General features: G+C 39.8%; 1 protein-coding gene across 2 annotated transcripts in view; it reads left to right on the top strand.

Moving 5' to 3' along the window:
- FBN2 (fibrillin 2) overlaps positions 1 to 17672 on the top strand; it is a 203465-nt gene that overhangs the window by 123964 nt on the left and 61829 nt on the right. For both annotated transcript variants that reach the window (XM_048503187.1, XM_048503188.1), the window contains 9 exons: positions 752 to 889; positions 3337 to 3387; positions 6453 to 6578; positions 8613 to 8840; positions 10798 to 10923; positions 12366 to 12494; positions 13119 to 13244; positions 16172 to 16297; positions 16697 to 16819. In XM_048503187.1, the coding sequence (XP_048359144.1) occupies positions 752 to 889; positions 3337 to 3387; positions 6453 to 6578; positions 8613 to 8840; positions 10798 to 10923; positions 12366 to 12494; positions 13119 to 13244; positions 16172 to 16297; positions 16697 to 16819 (1173 nt within the window). The remainder of the gene's footprint in view (positions 1 to 751; positions 890 to 3336; positions 3388 to 6452; positions 6579 to 8612; positions 8841 to 10797; positions 10924 to 12365; positions 12495 to 13118; positions 13245 to 16171; positions 16298 to 16696; positions 16820 to 17672) is intronic.

The following is a 17672-nucleotide window of genomic DNA, read 5'->3' as shown; positions in this document are numbered from 1 at the left end:
CCCCCCCACACACACACACACACATACATCTAGGCTGGCCTGGGCCACTGAGCACGACGAGCGCGCACTGTGGTGAGCAGGGAGTACTCGGCTGGTGGGCCTGGTGTCTGTGCTCTGGGTGGCTGCTGCCTGAGAGGGAGGGGCACAGAGGCGGCAGAGATGCTAGAGAGGCACAGAGCGGTGCGCACGGGACATGCTGGAGGTTACAGCAGGTTGGCCCCCGCTCGAGCGGGTGGGGCGGAGAAAGAGGGAGCCAACTGGTTTTTTCTGAACTAAAACCTCAGCATCCAGGTTAAATTGCCGGGTTGGCACTTTGTGATAAATAAGCGGGGTTTGGGTTGCAATTTAGGCACTCGGTCTCAAAAAGGTTCGCCATCACTGCCATAGTGAAAGACTTACAGAGTCTGTTTCTGCCTTTTGATACCACAGTCACAGCTTTCACATATAAATGGGGTGAGGGAGAAGTCAGGATGAAAATGTGAACAAAGAAAGACAAAGAAGAGGATGAACTTTTTCTCATTTATATTACTATCTGAACTGGGGAAGAATTTAGGGTGATATGCTTGCTTTAGTGTGGAAGGCAAACGTTACAAACAAACTGGATTTGTATTCCAAGTGTAGGGAATACAAACTTTGGTGGCTACTGCACAGTTCAAGAAACCACCCACCTTCCTCCATATGTGAAAAACATGTATAACAAGATGTGTTATACCTTAAATATGTTAAGACCTTTTGTTTTAATTTACTATAGATAGTTTGAAAGGAACATGTTGGCTGAATATCCAAGATAATCGTTGTGAAGTTAATATCAATGGAGCCACTCTGAAATCTGAATGCTGTGCTACTTTGGGAGCTGCTTGGGGTAGTCCTTGTGAACGCTGCGAATTAGGTATGATTTTTACATTGGAAAGTTTTCTAGCTATATGGAACATGCCAGAAATGTGTTGGTGATGTAATTATACCTCATTTAACTCATCAGAATACTGACAGTGGAACAATATCTTATTTTATTTTGCCATCAAGTCACAACTGACTTATGGACTTCCCAAGCACTTGTTTTCCTATTGCGTATGATGACTGCCTGACTTGTGGGGAAAGCCACCCACGAGGTTTTGGGGCTGTTGCCAAGGCATTCCCAATAGGGTAAGGTTTGGTTGCATTGGACTCCTCTGGGTAGGGAACAAGGCTGAGCAACAACACTGAGTATCCAGCATACGTGATTCACCAGAAATCTTCATTTCTGGTTAATAAAGATTTTACTGTATTTTTAAATTAAATGCATACATTCTGTCAACCAAGAATTGGCTTATAATTGGTTTGTAAAATTATAATATAGAGCCCTTCGGGGGAGGGGCGGTATATAAAATTGATTATAAATAAATAAATAATATAGGATTCTCTGTGTAATTATATATATTGTAATCATAGGCCCTTTCCGCACTGCGGAAAGGGCGCTTCCTCACCGGCAGGAATTCTGCCGGTGGAGGGATGGGGGCCGTTCACACGAGAGCATGCGAGCGGCCCCCAAAGAGGCTGGCGCAAGAGAGGCGGCTCCACACGGAGCCAGCTTCTCTTCCGTCCCCTCTTCCACTTCACTCCTCATCAGCCCTCTGTCGCCCTGCTGGCCTCCCTAAAGACCTCCCCATCGCTTGCCCCCTCTGACCTCCAGGGGTTGGAGGGACAGCTAGGGAGGGTCTTAGGAGGATACAGCAGGGCGAATGGAGGCTGCACGAGGTGAGTGGGGAGGAGGGACGGGGAAAAACAGCTGCATTCCCAGCGATGCCGCTTTGCAGGAGAGGAGGTTTCTTTGGAGGCAGCCTGACGCTGCCTCACAGGAGGAGGGGGGGAGCCAGGTTGAATGCTTGCTGCATGCGTTTTAGCACCACTCTGTGCGAAGTCTGTGGGGCTCCCCTGGGGACCGACTGCATTTTGCCATCCCCAGGGCGCCGTTTATGGCCCGTGCAGAAAGGGCCATGGAGTCAAGAAATGTTTTTCCTGTTAAGAGTTCTGTATTGTTAGTTGCTTGCAATTTAATGTTTATACTTTATTTCCCATTTTACACAAACTATTAATTTCAGCACTGATGTTCTTCTCAGTTGTGAAATATGACATCCATTTTATTTTTTATCATTTTGTAATGGGTATATCATAATACAATAATTTTTGCAATACAATGATATAAGACCTCATAACCAACAGAATGCTGTTTTATTCAACATTGAAAATACTCAAAAAATGATCTTTAACTCCTTCCCCATTCTTTCATAAGACTGATTTTTAAAATCCAATCTTAGTATTTGTGGATAACTATTGCACGGTCATGGTATATTCAAATATTTGAAAAAACATGGAAATTCACAGAGGCATGGCAAATGGAAAACATATGTATTAACCATTTTACATACTGCTCTGTTACTAAAAGAATGAAGCACATTTCTATTCAGACAGAAAATGAAGAATGAAGGAGATAATTCTTTTGGTTTAGGAAAAGAGGTTGCTAAATTTGATACTGCAACTAAAACAATTGAAACCCATCAAATGTATCAGTTTTTTTGCACAGATGTGTCCAAGTATTTCCTTATGAAACTAGCAGTCAGTTCTGTCAGTTTTAATTACCTGTCAAGGAAAAGAGAAGAACATGACTAGTTTCAGTCTCCCCCCTTTCCACTTCTTAAGCAGATAATTGCATTTACCAAAGCTGATATTTGACCATCTTTCTGATGATTCTGTGCTCAGTCCAAATCCAGGAAAGGGACAGTGTTTACATCCCAACCTGTTGGAAAATTTGTAAAAGTATATGTAATGTTTTGTTTATTCACATATATCATCACTCTTCATGGTACAGGGCATAATTTTTTTGTGATGGCAGACCGATGAGGCTTTATTCATAAGGTGTATGCCTATTTGATGGTAGTTTTACTATGTGAAAAAAATATCTATGGCTAGAAGGAAGGGGGCCTTTTCCTCTGAATGTAAAGGGAAACCTCTATATAATAAAATGAATACATTTTAAATAAACACAACTGTTCTTTGTTTAAGTCCAGAATATAAAATGAGAATAGCATTTATTTGGATATACTGTCTTTCCATTTTCCTAAAATTGCTCATTTTGTGAAGTTATTATATTATGATCCAATTTGGCACTTGTTGAAGGAGAAGTCTAAGAATTTTGGGGGTAGGAGGGACAAGAGAACTTCAGTTTATGTCTGATATCCCTGCCCCCTCACCTATCTATTCAAATGTCTCACCATGAAATTAAGACCAAATGTAACTTTATGTTGTAAAGTATGTGCTATCACTTTTTAAAATAAATATTGTTTCACTACTTTTCTGAAGACACAACATGCCTTAGAGGATTTGCCAGAGTTAAAGGTGTTTCCTGTGAAGGTAAGGTTGTTTGTTTTTTGCTATTAGACCATTGATTTTGAAGAATAAAAAGCTGATTTTCTGCATCTCACATGTCAGACATGTAAGCTAGATTTTTATCTGACTGTCATCACAGAAAGCTCTGTAAGAACTAGAAAGGACCCTGAAGCACAATTTTTAATACCATGATGGAGGTTTTCACATACCTACGGGACCACCTCTCCCCATATTGCCCCATCAGGCCTCTCCATTCAGCAGAGGGGAACGCTCTGGGCATCCCTGGCCCAAGACAGGCCGGCTGGCCTCCACAAGGGCCAAAGCTTTCTCAGCCCTGGTCCCTATCTAGTGGAATGAGCTCCCTGGTACAACCAGGGCCCTGTGGGACATTACGAAATCTGCAGGCCCTGCAAGACAGAGCTCTTCCACCAGGCTTTTATCTGTTGCTGACCGGCTTGAGTACACTATCGTTAACCTCCCACAGGTATCATTTGTATGTTTTATCGCCGTCTATTTTGCTATACTGTGGGTTTTTTAAATTGGTATTACCGTTTTAACTCTTTTAAATTGTTATATTGTTTTAATTACTGTTTTTGCTGCCCTGAGCCCCTAGGGGGAGGCCAGGTTATAAATACAAATATAAGTAAGTAAGTAAAATACAATTATTCAAATTTCTTTTTGGTTAGGCAGTTCCTGCTAAATCTTTGCAGGTCTCGTTTTATATAGTTTGAAACTGTTTGCTTTAATATAAAGAGTCACATAAAAATCCTATTTTCAGCTATTACATAGAGAAGGAAAAGAATTATAACAAGAAGCTGTCCCATGTCCAACAACAGTATGTTCTGGAATGTGCAGTTTTTAAAAGATTGGCTCTAGAAACAGAGAGCAACGCTTTCCAACTTATGGGAAATTCTTGCTTAAATATCTGCAGTGTTATCTTCAAGTTTCCCCATAGTTTGTTTGAAAGTTAAAATGCCTTATCCCTTTTACAAATTACTATGGTAGAATAAAAATATATCCTTAACAAATGTCACAAACAACTACCTAAGTACTGATTACAAACAAACAAAAAAGTGATATTTTCTAATTAAATGACCCATGTCTACCTATAACATTAAATCCATATTAAAAATATCGCCTAATGCTGTGCTGAATATTCTATGATTTCATTATTTGTTTGAAAGTTGTATATTTAATGTGACTGAATACCAAAGTTGGCATTGGTTTGATGTTGTTGATTTGAAGCTTTTCCCTATCCGAAGCCTTTTCTTAGTCCAGTCTTCATTTACCTTTGTTTATTTAAGTCTTATTTAACTTTACTGGCCTTTAACAAGGTCAGCTGTGGCAACCCACATGATTTTTGTGGACATTGTTCATATCTGGTTACGGTCGATTTTCTGGGCTGTGTGGCCGTGGTCTGGTGGAGCATTCAATCCCCTTCCTCCTTCTCTTGGGAGGGAAGATTCCTGCCCAAATGGTCACATAATGGAAAGGGGAGGAATGCTGTTCCTTCAGTCCTTCTTTTGACATGGAGGAAAGAAGTTCTTGCTGCAGTTCTGCCCATTCTTTCCCTCACACCAGGCCTCAGGCCCTATGAGGCAGTTTTTCATCAACATTATGAGTTATTTCTCTTCTACTATGGAAGTTGGAAAGGACTCTGCCTTTTTTCAGCAGTTTTTGCTTGAGCTCTGATGGCTTTTCCCCCTCACCTGAGGCCTTGTGAGGTAGTTTTGTTGTCAAAATAGTGAGTTTTTTCTTTCACCATGGACGTTGAGAAGGACTCTGCCCTTTTTCAGGAAGTTTTTCCTTCAGTTATGCTGATATTTTACCTCACATCAGGCCTACTGCTCCATGGGATAGTTTTCTTTGTCAAAACAGTGTGTTTTTTTCTTTGCTACCATGGAAGTTCGGAAGGGCTCTACCCTTCTTTCAAGAAGTTCTTTCTTTATTGCTGCTGATGTTCTCCCCCTCACATCAGTCCTCAGGCCCTGTAGAATATTTTCGTTAATATTTTTCAAGAGCCATGACTTATACTTTCAATATGGCTAACACTGTTAGTCATAAGTTTTGCCTCTTTGGTTCCAACTTTGTCATCTTCAGAAACTTCTCTCTCTCTCTCTCTCTCTCTCTCTCTCTCTCTCCCTCCCTCTCTCTCTCTCTCTCTCTCTCTCTCTCACACACACACACACACACACACACACACACACACACACGACCTATAGGCAGTCCTTTATGGAAAGTCTGGCTCCTTCAGGCACTTCAGAACAAGTGAAGAAGAGGGCTCATTCTCCACCCTCTATTTCTATTCTTCCTTGCAGGACCTTCCAATTTTTCTCCAATCTGTGCTGTTTAGGGTCAAAGGAAAGGTCCTAAGAAAAAAAATGATGAAAAATCGTTAAAAGGTGGTCATCTTCCCTGACCAATGCTGAAAATGGGAATCATGTTTTGACATTGAAAATGAAATTGGTTGTGCCTTGCCCTCCAAAAACCCCCCAGTTTGTCTCAGTATAGATAATTATCTGAAACATTCTTTCCCTTGTAAACTGGAAGTTTTGCAATTAATGTGGACAAAAAGTTAAGCACTTCAGGTGTGGGAAACTGTGCTGTGATCTGGACTATTATTACTCCTACATCAACACAATTTCTGCTGATAGAAAAGGGAGACAAGAATATTTTCACTTGTTTTCCCCTCCTTGGTGCAGCTTGTCAGCCACAAAGCTTTTTGATCATGTGAATTCCTCATCCTTCAGCATCAGCATTATTGAGGTGACAGGTTGCTTCTGAGGGGAAGAAGAAGGCTGGGAAAATCCTTACATTCACAGTCCATGAGATCCAAGCAACTGGTTTACATTTTTAAAAGCGGCTACAGATAGAGATGTCATAAATGCTCTTCATGTTGTATGATTGGATCTCATCCAGCAAGGCACTTGTTATTTCTTATATTATTTAGGAATTGGTTTATTAGGATCAATTTGACTCTGGTAATGAAAATATTATTTATTTCATGACATGTTAAATAACTTCTATAGAATGTGTCTGTCTTGTACAATAAGAATGGACTGTAATGTTATATTTGTATTTCTCATGAGATGTAAATGAGTGTGAAGTGTTCCCTGGTGTGTGCCCCAATGGACGGTGTGTTAATAACAGAGGATCTTTTCACTGCGAGTGCCCAGATGGCCTAACTTTGGATGGAACAGGCAGATTGTGTTTAGGTGAGTAATCAAAACATCCCACAGTTTTAGTTTTATGTTTGATTTTGTGCCAATTCACAAAAGAACTGTGTGTCTTGAATATGCTATCTTATTTTCTCTGGTTAAAGCAAAACTCCTTCTCTCAGTTGTGCTCCTCATTTACTTGAAATGAATATCCAAGATTTATTTTTCCACCATTTTGTTTCCCTATGCTGAAACTTTCTTGTTAAAAGTAACATATTTTTCAAAATGATCTTTGTGACAATTTTGTATTGTGAGAAAGAGAAAAAAAATATCTCTGTCAACGTTTTCTACCCCATGCATAATGTTATAGACTTCAATCATATTCCCCCTCAGACGTCTCCTTTCCAAACTAAAGAGTCCCAAACGCTGCAGCCTCTCCTCATAAGGAAGGTGCTCCAGTTCCTCAATCATTCTCGTTGCCCTTCTCTGCACTTTTTCTATCTCTTCAATATCCGTTTTGAGATGTGGCGACCAGAACTGAACACAGTACTCCAAGTGTGGTCAGATCATAGCTTAATATAAGGGCATGACAATCTTTGCAGTTTTATTCTCAATTCCTTTCCTAATTATCCCCAGCATAGAGTTTGCCTTTTTCACAGGTGCCATGCATTGAGTTGACATTCCCATGGAACTATCAACAAAGATGCCTAAATTCCTTTCCTGGTCTGTGACTGATAGCACTGACCCCTGTAGCGTGTATGTGAAGTTTGGATTTTTTGCTTCTATGTGCATCACTTTACATTTTGCTACATTGAACTGCATTTGCTATTTCTTAGCCCACTCACCTAATTTATAAAGATCCACTTGGAGCTCTTCACAATCCTTTGCGGTTCTCACCATCCTACATAATTTGGTATGATCTGCAAACTTGGCCACCACGCTACCCACCCCTACTTCCAGGTCATTTATGAATAGGTTAAAGTGCACCACTGGTCCCAGAACGGATCCTTGGGGGACACAAGTCCCTTCATCTCTCCATTGTGAGAACTGTTTCTCAACCAGTTTTGAACCCAAAGGAGGACTTCCCCTTTTGGAAATTCAAGTAGACAATGTCCACTGGTTCCCCCTTATTCACATGCCTGTTTACACCCTCAAAGAACTCCTATTAATGATAGGAAATTTTGGAGAACATTGATAGGGTTACCATATATCAGAACTGACTTGACAACTATAACACACAACTTTTTTAAGTGTTGGGTTAAAGTGTTGATTGAATTTTTTAATTTTCTGTCTAGTTTGAAGAATTGCATATTCAGTTCTTACTTGTTCAATGTCAGTATTTTATGAAACACATGAGGGCATATTGAATCCATTTTAATGTGTCAAATGAGAATGCAAATTAGAAACAAAGCTTCAAACTCCCCCTTCCCCCCAACAAGACAAATATAAGAATCATGCAACCTTAAAACAAGGAAACAATTGTGTAAACCTGCTGAAGAAATATAATAGTAATAAAATAGATGGGCTTGAGTTCTGTTATAGAAAAAGTTATAGGAAAAGATGCCTAGAAACACTGGCTTGTGATTGGAAACTATATACCTGCTTATAGTTTTGAGATCAAAAATCTCAAATATTTAGAGGTTGATATGCCACTAAGGTAGTGGAAAAATTCAGACATAATTCTGTATTAAGTGTAACATATTCATAACCTGGTTGTCATTTGCCTTGTCTTATGTTGAAGACTTCTATTCACGGGAGCCAGAGTCTTCAATGAACTGTGGTCAGTTTTGTGTCACATAAGAATAGTGTATGTTTTATGCATTGTGAATGTATAAAAACATTTTTCTGTTGTTGTCAGGAATATTCTGTCAGACATTTTTCATTTTTAGGGATGCATTTGCTCAGTACAGCCATTAATGTATTAAGAGAGCAGATCTATTCACAATGCTACTTGGTTGTTGGGACTTAGCTTACTCCCGGGAAAGTATTCTTAGGACTGCACTGCACATCACTTATGTGGTATTGTGGAAATGTAGAACTGACTCTCAGACTACAACATGTTGTATTACTTTTGTTTAATAAACTCTGCAGATATCCGCATGGAACAGTGCTACTTTAAATGGGATGAAGATGAATGCATTCATCCTGTTCCTGGAAAATTCCGGATGGATACTTGTTGCTGTGCTGTTGGTGCTGCTTGGGGTTCAGATTGTGAAGAATGTCCCAAGCCTGCCACCAAAGAATATGAAATATTATGTCCAAGAGGGCCAGGATTTTCCAATCGAGGAGATATTTTAACTGGCAGGCCATTTTATAAAGGTAAAATGACGCTCTTTACCTATTAGTGAAGAACAGTATTAATTGTACTTCTTGTTTTTTCAGAGAAGAACATTATATATTTTATAGATATTTGTACACTAGTATAGTATGTGTTAAGTATCAGTATATATAATTTTCAACATGGCAAAAATTTAGATACTTAAAATCAAAAGATTGGAGCCACTAACAGACAAGACAGATTTTTCTGCAAACCTGAAAAAAGCCCCAGAATGAATCTGATTTTTTTAAAAAATAAAAAATACAAAGCCTGTAATTTAAAAAAAAGAAAAGGAATGGTTTTATGACTATAGCTAAGCTACTACAACAGCATTGCCAACTTTCACACCTTGATTTCTCTCTACAAAAGGCAAGGAGAGGGAACAGGGATCTTTCCAGGGCTGTTGTGGGAGCTGAGATAGGACTCACCAGGGCCAAGTCAGGTAACAACTATCGGATAACTTACAGTCCAATCCACAAGCCCCAGTGGCTGGAGACAACACTGCTGCTATGCTGCCACACTGCCTCCAGAGGACTTTTAAGCAGTTTAAAGAAATAACATAGTCCCTGAGTTACCTGGGGTTGCCATTGTGGCTGGAGAAGGAGAGAGCAAAGGACAGGCCACTGAGCTAGTGAGCATGTGTCTGCAGTCATATGACAGGGACCCATCGCATGATGAGGGTGTGCCTATAAAAGGCAGCGCTGGAAAGTCCTCTGCCTCTTTCTGAGGCAAGCAGGCAAGTGGAACACACCCTCCCACCCTGGGATTGGGGCTAGTTGGGGTTTTTATCTAGTTTGTTAATTTTGTTTTTGTCACAGCCTAAGCAGGTATGGGCATAAGGCAGCAGATTCGCACCACTTCAGCAGAACCGGTTGTTAAATTGGTGCTTGTAAACAACCAGTTGTTAAATTATTTGAATCCCACCACTGGCATAGGGGTACATCCTTTTGGGGAGACAGAACTTGCACGCTGGACCTCCCCTCACCTGGGGATCTCAATAAGAGGTATAGGGGTGGGCGGGCTCAGTAACGCAAGCCATGGAGGCTCTGCTAGGGAACCCGCTACCCTGGCAGGAAGGGGTGTCATGTAATGGGCCTGCACTCAGGTGGCCCCTTGTAATTTACTGTTACAATTCCCCAAAACTGGGCTTGGGGACGGTGCCGGGTTCAGCAGGCTTGCTCTCCGGCAGCTAGGATATGCCCCTTACGCTTGCCCAGCTTCCTCAGTTATGCTAAATAAACCAGGCTGTGGCCAAGTTCATTCCAGTGAAACTGAGTTCGGTGTGTTACTGAATTGAGCGGGCCCTCAGCACATCAGCATGCAAAGCAGAAACAAAAAAACCCAGCTACCACAAAGCCCTACATAGGGCTCAATGGAGTTATGCCACCCATTAAGGTGGTGTAAGTTCAATGCCCTGGCTGTGGCATCTTTTGCTGCAAAGCCCGAGTGAAAGCACCCTGGGAATACCCCAGCCCACCCCCCTCTATGCACCAGCATCCACTCGGATGCTAGTGTAGCTCTGCAGTGACTCACACTTTTGGGTTTCACTGCCACAGAGCTGTGGGGTACCCAGATTCTGACATTCTTGCCCTCTCCACTGTTGGGGGTGCCCCTTATGTCAGCAAAGGTGCAAATGTATTTTATTTTTTATTTATTTTTCAAATTTATATCCCGCCCAACCCCCGAAGGGCTCTGTACCAGCATTGCCCCATGCCACATCCAAACAATGATTCACACACACACCATTTTGGGCCATCAGTGGCATCTAGTTAGCATCCTGTTTTCAACAGTGACTAGTAAGATAATGTTTTAGTATCTAAAGCAGAAATGAAATATGTACTGTGTCTACCTGAATAGAATACATTGTTATTTAGTTAAAATGTCTTGTGTTTGTTTAGTAGATGACCATCTGAATTGCATAAAATATACAAGCAAACTTTATATGTTTTCCCATTACAGATATAAATGAGTGCAAAATGTTCCCTGGCATGTGCACAAATGGTAAATGCAGAAACACAATAGGAAGTTTCAAATGTAGGTGTAACAGTGGATTTGCTTTAGATATGGAAGAGAGAAATTGTTCAGGTAAGTATTACTTTTCTGGACTTAAAGGGTTTTGAAATTTAAAATCAGCTTTCTTAAAGAAGTACTGCTGTCAGAGTTGATTAGAGTTCTCCCTTGAGCCCTTCTCTGAATGTACCTCGCAAAGTGTTCAGTTTTTCATTGAATATAATTGGTGGGAAAGCTGAGGCGGGGGAGCACAATTTTGAGCAGAAAAACTGTCTAAAGGGACAAATTAAGCACACGTCCCCTATCATTCCTTCACTCAAACTTGGTGTCCTTTAAAAAAAATGGGATACTGTTGCTTATGACAACTTTTTATTACATATCTTGACTCAGACTACTTGTGTCGAGTTGTAAAATACTATTGCAAATACATTTCAAAAGACAGTGAAATGATTCCTGACAATTATGAATCCTTCGCTAGTATACATTGTGCTCCAATGTATTAGCAGACTTTTAAATTCTTTTATATCTTACTTTTTATCCTTTCCTCTCACCTATTATTACCGTTAAATGTTTCAAGTAGTAAATAAACTGAAAAACAGAATAGGAGTAGGAGCCTCTGATGTAGTATAGCCCAATGAGGTCACCCAAACCCAGCCTCTCACTGCCGGTGGGTTTTATATATTTACAACCTATTATTTTCTAAACTACTGTAAGTCTACAGAGCAAAGGTGCAATATAAATATTTTAAATAACAAATACATTCAGAAGGTTGACCTTGTCTTTAAACAAGAAGGTGAGACTATTCCAAACTGCCCTGTGGACCCCTGAAGGAACAGTTAAGTAATATAAAATGTTTTCCTTTTCTTCTCAGCTATAGTATTTGTATAGAGGTGTTTTTCTACTTTTTTATTTTCAAGTGTTTTTAGAAGTTAGAAGCTAAATGAGAATAATCTGAACAACTTAAAAGTAGAAGGTTTTCCACTTTTGAACAATTAAACAGGTTTTCAGGTTAGTAGTTGAAAAGGCATAGCTTGCTGTGCTGGTTAAAGAAGCAAGCCACTACAGAAGCCCGTTAACTTCTCATAGGCTTTGTTATTAGGCTAACTTAACAAAGCACAGTTAGCTAAATTGTGAGGGAAAACAGTCAGAAACCAGGTGATTTTGAAATATGCACCACTATTCTGGATTTACACCAGATTTTACCAGTTATTTCTACAGGGGATAATGGCTTCTGTTTTCTCCAGAGATCGTTTCTGTGTTAAAGATAGGTGGTGCTTTGAAAAGCATGTTGTATCATGGTCCAGGCAATGGTGACAGGTAAAGAACTGGAAACCAGCAGTAGTTGTGGAAATATTACTAGTTATAATATTATGTATCTGTTGATCAAATGTCCACTTTAAGTAAGACTTCATAATTCCTGCACATTTAAATATTGTTCTATCGCCACTTTGCTTTAAGTGTTTGTAATTTAGGAAATGAAAAGCTAATTGTTTCAAATTTTATCTCCATTAATCTAGACATTGATGAATGCCATATCTCACCTGACTTGTGTGGAAGTGGTGCCTGTGTCAATACTCCAGGCAGCTTTGAATGTGAATGCTTTGAAGGCTATGAAAGTGGATTTATGATGATGAAGAACTGCATGGGTAAGTGCTGTAGATTTCGTCGCTGAGACATTTGGGAGCTTAGAAACCATTGTAACAACGATACCCACTTTTGATTGTTCTTACATTCAGCAATCAGATATTTCTCTCTCAGTTTATTTAGAACAATTTTTATACTGTTTCTTAACCTAAGACAAGGTAGCTTAACGCGACACTATTAAAAAACTGAATACTACAGTAAGCCTATATAGCAGTCAAACAAAATTAAAATGTACCCTTTAAAAACAGTTAAATTCATAAATAGCATCAGAGTGAAAATCTGAAAAAAATCTGTAAAACTCTAAAAGACTCTGCATTAAAAACAAAACGTGAGCTCTTAATATAATGACATACAAGCAGAGTGACTAGTAAAACTGTATCACTAAAACAGAGAAATTTAATCAACAGGGCTAGTAAGATGACATTAGAGAAGGGTGAATTTCCAAAAATACCTTTATCTGGTTCTTCCAATATTATAAAGTTGACATAAGGCAAGTTTCTGTGAAAAGAGAGCTTCACAACTAAGGAAATGGTCCTGTCATAGGTTTCTGTTTATTTCCAGTGGTTGACTGCATCTTACTTTATCTCAAACTGTCCCTTTAAAATGTTTTTTTATACTGTCTCTAGATATAGATGAATGTGAACGTAACCCTCTTCTCTGTAGAGGTGGCAAGTGTGTGAATACAGAAGGAAGCTTTCAATGTGATTGTCCTCTAGGTCATGAATTGTCTCCATCACGTGAAGACTGCGTGGGTAAGTTTCTTGTATTTTAGGAGGAAATCTGAATCTGAAACCACAAATAAAGTTAATTAATTGAAGTAATACGAATATCTTGACAGGGCAATTAATAAATCTCAAGCAGTCAAAAATGTATCAAACATATTGTCAATATGCAGTATTGGAAATCCACTAAAATAACAGTAATTCCACGTAGCAAATAACTTTGTTTCTACACACAGCAATGGAGACAAACAGCCAAAATGATGGAGCAAGAGAGAGAATGCTAGATTATACTACTAAAGTATAAAGCTTGAACCAGAAATCTACCCTACAAGAACTCAAAGTGTCTGAGTGTTACCCTAAGTCAGGGGTCCCCAAACTACGGCCCGGGGGCCAAATGTGGCCCCCTGAAGGCATTTATCCAGCCCGCCAGGCATGGCGGTGATGGCTCCATTCAGGTGCAGTGGGGGCTCGAGGGAGAGGAGGAACCGGCCCCAATGGCAGTTGATTGCAATTACATGATGGCACCCCCAAATCTCCATGAATTTTCTGACCCAGAGTTGGAAACCTTACATGTGGCAATGCCTGCTCCGCCCTTCCCTCTCAGCTACTCCATGTGTTGCTCTCAGGCTTTCTGTTCCACCTCACTCCCATTGGCATCAGCCAGGCTGGCGAATCGCTCGCTGGCTGCTAGGGAGGAAGAACCCAGGAAGATACCTGATACTGGGTTAGATGGAATGCTTCATTGGGAAAGTTCTGCTTTTTTTTTTACAGGGGAAGGTATTCCTCAGCCTCCCCAACAATATTTGGAGCCCACCCTGTACTTGACATACTTTGGTCACTGTTCTAAAAATAGACCATGACAGAAAGGCTGAAAGGTGAAATCAAACATTTTACAATCATTTGTGCATAGGAATTTGTTCATAGTGGGGGTGGGGAGGGAATTTTAAAATTAAGCTGCTGGACGCCACTTGTATTCCTATTTCTTTGTTAAATATTGTTCGCTGCTTTTAACGTTTTAATTCTGTGTTGTTGCTTTTACCTGCTGTACACCGCCCAGAGCCCTCCGGGATGGGGCGGTATAAAAGCCTCATAAAATAAAATAAATAAATAAATAGTCCGGCCCTCCAACAGTCTGAGGGACAGTGAACTGGCCCCCTGTTTAAAAAGTTTGGGGACCCCTGCTCTAAGTAGTCAGAGTCCTCTTTAGTTGGGAAAATTAGCTGGAGACATAGGCCCCTTCCGCACACGCAAAATAATGCGTTTTCAAACCACTTTCACAACTGTTTGCAAGTGGATTTTGCTATTCCGCACAGCTTCAAAGAGCACTGAAAGCAGTTTGGAAGTGCATTATTCTGCATGTAGGGAATGAGCCATAGAGTGAGAAGGGATGACTGGGATTATTACCCTAAGTATACCAGGATAGTCCTGGGTGAAAACGCTCAAATAAGCAGGTAGTTTTGTAATTAAAATAGTAAAACAAGTAATATATTTTAGGCAATGAACATATGCACACAACACATACAAGAGCTAAGAGAAAAAAGAGGAAGTTGGGTAGGACTTCAGGAATGTGTGATAGTTACCAGTCTTAGAGGCTACTTCCACACATGCAGAAAATTGCACTTTCAGTTCACTTTCATAATCGTTTGCAAGTGGATTTTGCTATTCCCCACAGTAAAATCTAGCTGCAAAGTGCATTGAAAGTGGATTGAAGGTGCATTATTCTGCATGTGCAGAAGGGGCTGAAGAGACGTCCAGGGAAAGCAGCACTGAAGAGGAAAATGATCAGCATTTCCAAGATCAAAAGTAAGAGCCTAGATGCATGGACATTATGAATGGCAAAGGACAACTATTTATGCCTCAAAATGGGCCCTGAGGCAGTATGTGAGCTGGTAGGAAAGCCAGAGACAAAGAATTGATTACTTTTTCAGGGTTCCAACAATAAGATAGGAGAGGCTCAATGAGTCATCAGGACCTAAGAGAATGCCTGCATTTATTTGTGGTTTCAGATTCAGATAGGGTAAGTAATGGTCTGCTTGGAACACTGATTAAATCTCCTTAGGGTGACACAGAAGGCAATAGCCTTATTGTCTAGCCAGGCACATGCTAGGACCAGGGGAAATGTTCAGTGGCCAACCACCTTTCTGCCCAAGTTTGATACACAAGATGGATCCCAAAACCTTCAGTAAGTCATCTATTTTGTGGGGAGAAGTGTCTTGTTCTTATGCCAGTCTCTGACCCCCTCCTGCCTCCATAGCATCCCTTAATGAGAAGAGGAGTCTGATTGCTTATATAGGCAGCAAACAATCCAAAAAGGAAAGAGGCAAATCCATATTTTATGAATGCCAGATGGGGTCCAAAGCAATTCTGGGCAAGCAAACAGTGCCCTTTGGAGAAGAACTTTGTCCCCAGTTATTGGTCAAACAGTAGAGTTCAAAATTAAAATATTATTTTTGAATTTGAATTGCCAAAAATATTTTTACTGCACTTGATGGGGTTAAATTAGGTTAAAAGCAGATAAAAGCTGGTCACAACTCCACGAGGGTAGGGTGACATCAGGCAAGTATAGGTTGCTATTGCTATTTCTGTTGTTTGTTCATGCAGATTTATTTTTCTGTTGTTTTTATTGCTGAGATATCTATGAAATTATTTGCATTTTATCTTATTCTGGGGCCAATTTTAACATTGCAGTAGTAGTGTGATTGTTATTCTGCTGTTGTTGTAACACTAGTAACAGAATAGTAAAATCATGGGTAGATTAATCATATCAACCTTAAACATTAAGAACTGACTTTTAGCTGTTCATTCAAAATGTGGTCAAAACGTTACGTGAACCCATTCAAAACAAAATGTGAACTTGTATCAAACCCTATTTTTATGTCAATTCCAGCATTTTATCTATTGTTGCATTTTAAACTTCACTGTGGCCAAAGATGAAATATGCAATTTTTGTTTTCCAGATGTTAATGAATGTTCTCTAAGTAATAATCTGTGCAGAAATGGCAAATGTGTGAATATGATTGGCACATATCAATGTTCCTGTAATCCTGGGTACCAGGGCACTCCAGATAGACAAGGCTGCATTGGCAAGTATTGAATACTTTGACATCCAGATTTTGATTTGGTTGTAAACACTTCACTTTTGTTTTTCTTTGAGCATTGGTATCATAACAATTAATTAATCAAAAGAAAGTTTAAAGTTGTTTACTTAAGTTGTAAGATGTTGTACCACTCTACAAATGTCGCTGTTATCTCTCATCTATTTTTATGTTCTAATTTTTATTTTATTTTGATCATTAATTTCAAATCATATTCGAATCAATTAATGCTGTGAGCAATTGTTTTCTTCTTCTCAGGAGAGGAGGAAGACAAAATATGGGACAGAAATGTGCTTTAAAAAAACATTGTTAAGCGAAACAGCAGCGGAGAGGTAGGCTGCTTGATAAACTGCCAAATATAATCTCTTCTAAATATTCTTCTTCTAGACATTGATGAATGTATGATAGTGAATGGAGGTTGTGATACCCTTTGCACTAATTCAGAAGGCAGCTATGAATGCAGTTGTAGTGATGGTTATTCCCTGATGCCAGATATGAGGACATGTGCAGGTAAGAGAGTGAAGACTAGTAGTTCAATTTGTTCCTCAAAATTTAAACCACAAAGCAACAAAAATGTATCTAGACTTCATTACACAGAGAATAAATATAATTCAGGAGGTTAGAGCATGAGCTGCAAATCAGGCAGTTCCTTTTTCAGATATCTTTTTAGTTGAGAATTCACAAGGTAGCCTCTTGGCAGGCTACTGTTTTTCAACTGTTCATCTACAATATGGAGTAAGTTAATGTGGACATATATTACCACATGTAAAGGATAATAAGTTATTTAAATACCTGGGCCTGAATTGCCATTTTAGAGCTGGATGGTTTGCCCATAGGAATAAAGCCATAGTAACTAGCAAAACTACTAAAATGGCAATTCTACGCTTCTTTTTCAGAAAAGGACACAATAACTCCCAACAGCATTAAAAGTTTTTAATGCCAAAGTGTGCCCCCAACTTCTCTGTGGCATTCCACTCTGGATCCAGGCATGGAACCGGGACATTGAATGTATTCAGTCTAATTTCCTATACAAAGCACTTGGCTTGCCTCATTCAGTGTCCTACGCTTCTCTGTGTCTGGAAACCAGACAGCATCTACTTGAAACCAGGGCCTGGTGCATCACCTTTAAATACTGGAGCCACTTCTGTTTCACCTGTGAGAGCAAGAGTTTTTCATATCAGGCCCTAACTATATTGCATTCCTCGAAATGGTGGACCCATATTGAGGGCCAGCTAGAAAGGATGGAGCTCCCGGTAGACTCCTTAGTTATGCTGTCCTGTAACAAAGTGTTCAGCAGAATCAGAGATAGACTCTGATTTAGAGTACCAGAGTCTGATTGATCAGGCTAGTAGATTCTGCTCAC

Source organism: Sphaerodactylus townsendi, linkage group LG07 (genome assembly GCF_021028975.2).
Source record: "Sphaerodactylus townsendi isolate TG3544 linkage group LG07, MPM_Stown_v2.3, whole genome shotgun sequence".
Classification (NCBI taxonomy): Eukaryota; Metazoa; Chordata; class Lepidosauria; order Squamata; family Sphaerodactylidae; genus Sphaerodactylus; species Sphaerodactylus townsendi.
The sequence above is the reverse complement of the archived record's forward strand: the minus strand, read 5'-3'. Positions and strand labels throughout refer to the sequence as shown.